We start from the raw sequence: 5,030 nt of genomic DNA, 5'->3' as shown, positions 1-5,030 counted from the left end.
GCTAATGGACAAGCTGTTACAGCTTCCCCAAATCGTTTATGCGAAAAGGATGAGTAAAAACAGTCGAGACTACTTTGCTGAAAAGGTACTTTCAGCATTGCAGATTTATCGAACAGGTAAACGACCTCCAGCTCGTGATGTGGTTGAGGTGAAGCAAGAGATATTTTGTAAATGGAATAGCCCACCAGCATTTCGCTCACCAGAATTTGACTTTTGGAGAAGTGACAATTACGCATGGTTATTGACATGGCGTAAATGACTGCGTGAACTGCCGCTGTACGAGCAGCGTTGGATCGAAGGAAGCGCCGTGCACGGATGGTCGTATACCTTGGAGACCTTACCAAGCTACCTAGGCATTCACCGTTTCCGTCAGGAAACAGACGGATGATAGCTGCTCCAATATTCACGACAGCATCGTTCTAGAAGGAGCAATGCTTCCCGATACTACGACGGTTATGAAGAGACTCCCAGTTATGGTACCCTACACTGTTCGGAAGGCACACTTGAACACTATGGGGGCAGTGCTACATCAGAACGAAGTAGCTTGGCTGCAAGGGCTCCGACAGACACGTGATCGGCTCCCTATTTTGTCATGTTTGATGCTGCACTGGTATTTTTCATGGACCTGTTTGAATTGTCTTGCTCCAACGTCGAGGTTGCTCTGCTCTGGTGCGTTCTCAATGGCCAAATGCGCATAAAAGGTAGGAACCAAATACACTACGTTGTTGAGATCAGCTGCTGCGCGGTGTGAGCTAAGCTGTATCGGCTGTAACAGGTACAGCAGCGGTAACAGCAGGCTCACTTGTTACAAGCAGCAGCTTGTAGCCAGGCAGCCTACTGTTCCCAACTCTTACATTAGCAACCATGTTTGCGATGTAGGAGGTGGAGTAAGTAGGCTACATTGCTTCGGCTGTAGCGCGGATAGAAAAAGGAATCTGCAAGGCTTTTACAGCGAGTTTGGAAGGTATTGTTCCGATATTGTTGAAAAACATAGATTGTCTTTCGACTACGCTAGCCTAGAACTCCATAGAACCCCGTGAGAGATTCTGAATCCCCCCCTAACCGTGGCCCTTGGTGGGGTCACCAAGTCTCTTTCCTGCAGTAGCCGCCTCGTTTGGCTAGCAACGAGCCGTGGCCTGTTCATCTGTAGTGTCTAATTAGTCAAGAGGACGCGAGCAGCCGACAGGGAATGAGGTTGCTTCGGCTTGAGCTGGCATATTCTAAGGAGGCGAAGTAGCTTGTGATATCGAGCTGCCAAGTAATTATGAATGAGAAGCTCGCTTTCTAGATACATTAGACACATTTGTTTGCTCGAACAAGTTCACTCTGGATGATAGCCACTATAAAAAAAAGGAGACTTCCAGGAACGTCGTATCAAGTTGAGGCAGTTCCTATTCGCCCGTCGGGGAGCTGGTTGCAGAGAAGCACCAGCATCCACTTCAGCTGCAGTATCGTGACACAGTTGCTTCTGAGGTCCCATGGTTTTAATCTATGGTAGTGGCACCATCGCACTGTTGACGCTGCATTCAGCGGACGTGGCGCTTTCAACGATAAAGAAGCTAACAGCACACTATCAGGAGAGCATCTCCGATTGAAATTTTAAACGAGCCGGGAACAAATTTATATTCAGCTCCGTATGGAGGAGATGAGGAAGACGCCGAACAGTTCTTTCCATGGAAGAAACCCGCCGTATTCTCAGATATAGTTTACACGTCCTAAGCCTTTATTTCAAAAGGGTAGTAAACATTCTGTGAATCCGTTGGCGTGCAACAGCAGCAAAAACATATAACAACTTGCACGCGTATCACTTCCAGAGGACCCACTCGGTTTCGAGTGGATTACATCAATCCCACGATATGCCGAGACGAAAAGTTCAGCTATGATCCACCTCAGGCGAAATGTTGCAAGCCAAATTAAGTGATTGAGAGAGCAGACATGAGGATGTTGTAAGAAGATACGTTGCGTGCGCGCAGCGAAATGCAGCGATGCACTCCAGGCGGGCTTCGTGCACTCCAGCTGAGCGGCCACCGTGAGCGAGCACGCAATTCCAGAGATTCCCGTTCATATAACGGCGATCCAAGGCCTCAAGTCGGACCCTTCATACGATGTCTTATGGCATGTGACATCGGCTAGAACGAAGACAGATGCAAGGTTAAGAGGATCCAGGTCAACAGAAGTCAGCTCAAAAGCAAACTTTATGCCAACCATATAAGAAGGAACCTGCTTGAAGTTTAGTTTGTGGAACTGCAAGTACACGCCTACTTTAAAACAATTTACGCGTACCATGCCCGTGTCGCCTGGACGCGGAAGAGTCTGACGACCCAAATAACGGATAAAAGCACACCAAGAACGGAGCATTCTTGTGCCGCTCAGAATTCAGACTTGTTTATGCATGCTCGGTGCCAACAGATCACAGAACATCACTCAGACTATCAGCCCCGGCACCCTAAACGCGCAGTACACTCCCCATTGACGTGAAACTTCCCCCCAGTCACATTTGAAACTAGGTTAAAACACCACGCTTGCTTCCCTGAAGTTGAATCTTAGAACTCGCGTTGTGGCTTTACTTGCTTGACTCTCATAAGGTCCGAGACGATATTGCCTGGCGCCTTTGGTTTGTCACTGTAGAGAACAGCTGGCCCGGCCGTTACTACGTCTATACCCTAGGACAACCCTACGGCGTCCAGACTCAGACTCTACATCGATGCACGAAACTCTATAAGGACTCATATTCAAATTATCACCTAACATCCTGCATCTATGCACTAAACACGATCTATCCATACTATAAGGACTCATATATTCAAATTATCACCTTAAAAACATATAGAGTCCCTTATTCCTAAAAAAACAAAAAAGGAGATACGTAGAGTAATAAATTTGGTGTCTGACTCTGCCTGGAGTCAGAGTCTCAACCATCCAGGCCTAGGCTGGTGTGGCTGCTGAGCCATCTTGGTCTGGTTATCCTAACTTTCTGCCTAAAATTGTACAACCTGTCTCTATAAGTATTGCATTCGTTCTCTCACAGCTAACTAGGACTGTGAAGGTCCCACATGAGCTCCATTGTAATGCCTGCCCACTACAGTTGCTCTGACCAGCTCGGGAACGATCCCTCGGCACGTGCATAATAAATTGGCCGGAAGTAGCCTGGAGTCTGCAGAACACCATAAGGATTGAACCAACAGGAGGTTTCAAGACAAATAATATGCTTGACGAACATATTTAAGTAGACCTCATGCACGGGCCTACTACGCAAGGGAAGAGCAACGCCGGCGCAGGCTTGTTTCTAGATCGAGCTGGCGGGTAGGTAAACGGGCAGTTGCTTCTCAGTATAGCAGCACTACATTGGAATCCATACAATGAACCAATCGAGCTATAAGATAGAGAATTTTGCTCATATGCTTATGCCTAATATCAACTGGTTACTGACAAATTTTCCCTTCATTGGTTAACCATCGTGGACAGATAAGTTAGCTCATCTGTGCCAACCGTGCCGTCCAGTCATGCGTTTTAGATCTTCTCCTCCATGAAATAAAGAAGTTAATTCTGTTTGCTGTGAAATGCAAACCACCCCATGGACCTTGGAGCTTCACTCCCCTGTGGGCCAGCACAATGATGCTGCAAGGTGGCCCGATTCGTTCCCCACCAGCCATGGCAAGCATAACGACTTAACCTTACCTTCTGCTCATCAGAGTAAAAAACGCAGGGCATTTGTAATTAGAACTGCACTTTCAGCAGTTTTGGTCCTTGTCCTCGCGGCTTATTTTTGTCGGTCTCCCGGAGGCCATTGGCTTTCAAAAAATGCAGTCACTCGACGGTTGGCTAGCAGTGATGAAGATGAAGCGTGCCAAGATTTGCTTGAGCTAATAGAAAGGGCTAGTGGAGGAGAGAGTGGGGAATCTTCGAGCCCCAAGGAACTTTTCCAGAGCTCCAGTCCTGGCAGCGGAACAGGCTCTAGAAAGAGGCGACATAGCACGGGTAACCAAGATGAGGTGGAGAAGTTCAAGAAGCCTTTATTAGAGGAGGATTCGCAGAGTACGGTTGCAAACGTGCAGGAAAATCTTGATATCCCACGGAGTTCGTCTGCCGAGGCGTCTTCTGCCCAACAGCAGACAGTCTCAACTCGGGAACGGGAGTTCTCTGTAGGCTTGCAAAGGCATGATGAACCTAGCACATCATCAGGCACCCAAGGATTCGAAGGCACATTGCATGGAGCTGAGTCCATGGCACGTCCCCAGGCAGTAATGGATCCTTCTGACGATGATCTCCTCCAGCAGTGGTTTCTTGATTACATTCTCGATCCAGCATTCACTGAATCGCCAGCAGACGACACAGACCGCTTGAAGGACACAAGGGAGCACACTGGTGACGGGGCCAGTGCGATAGAGCTTCAAACATGGGGGAGCAGTCCAAGCCCGGAACAGGAGGGTTGGGCCGCTCGTAGTGGGGCAAGCCGCGATGGTCAGCTGCCTGTTTTAGAAAGTCAGGGTGTTCAGCAATACACATATCCCTATGGAATGTCTACAGGTCTATCCAGCAACTCAGCATCGCAGCAAGAAAGCCCGCTTCGCATACTGCTACAGCGCGCTATGCTACCCAAGTCCACCAGTTCGCAGGTGGGTGCAAATGCCATCTATGGTGTGCATTATCGCCTCTTCAAGAGCCTCTTCCTACAGAGCCCCTTGGAAGTTAACAAATGCGTTGCTGTATATAGCTTACAGTGTACAAGTTCATTGCCGTAGCCACATGATCTGCGATGCTATCTTTCATTGGTCCGTTTCGTCTGTGGCGTTCTTGAGCTTGCTTTACGAAGGCACCTTAATAGTGCGTAGTCCTAGAGGATCAAAAGTAACCTTTGGCTTCAGGTTCCCTCAGTTCTCTATTTTCCAGCGCTTCTTCTGGCACATTGTGCTCTCCTCAGGCCTCCACAGATGGATCAACTCTGTCAACGAGTCCAGTGGAAACGCCTGGGCCATCGCATACACCGGTGAGTGCTTAGACACCCCACAGTTGAGGGCAGACGGTACAAA

General features: G+C 48.4%; 1 protein-coding gene across 1 annotated transcript; it reads left to right on the top strand.

The window, feature by feature from the left end:
- Nucleotides 1-3,560: 3,560 nt before the first annotated feature.
- Nucleotides 3,561-4,999, top strand: EMH_0033590 (uncharacterized protein; the record flags this gene model as incomplete). Its single annotated transcript, XM_013494764.1, has 3 exons — nucleotides 3,561-4,365; nucleotides 4,528-4,616; nucleotides 4,922-4,999. The coding sequence occupies 3 exons, from the start codon at nucleotides 3,561-3,563 to the stop codon at nucleotides 4,997-4,999; spliced, it is 972 nt and encodes a 323-aa protein (XP_013350218.1).
- Nucleotides 5,000-5,030: the final 31 nt, after the last annotated feature.

This window comes from Eimeria mitis, genomic scaffold, assembly GCF_000499745.2.
Source record: "Eimeria mitis Houghton genomic scaffold, Emh_scaff1277, whole genome shotgun sequence".
Lineage (NCBI taxonomy): Eukaryota > Apicomplexa > Conoidasida > Eucoccidiorida > Eimeriidae > Eimeria > Eimeria mitis.
This window is presented reverse-complemented; position numbering and strand designations above follow the sequence as displayed.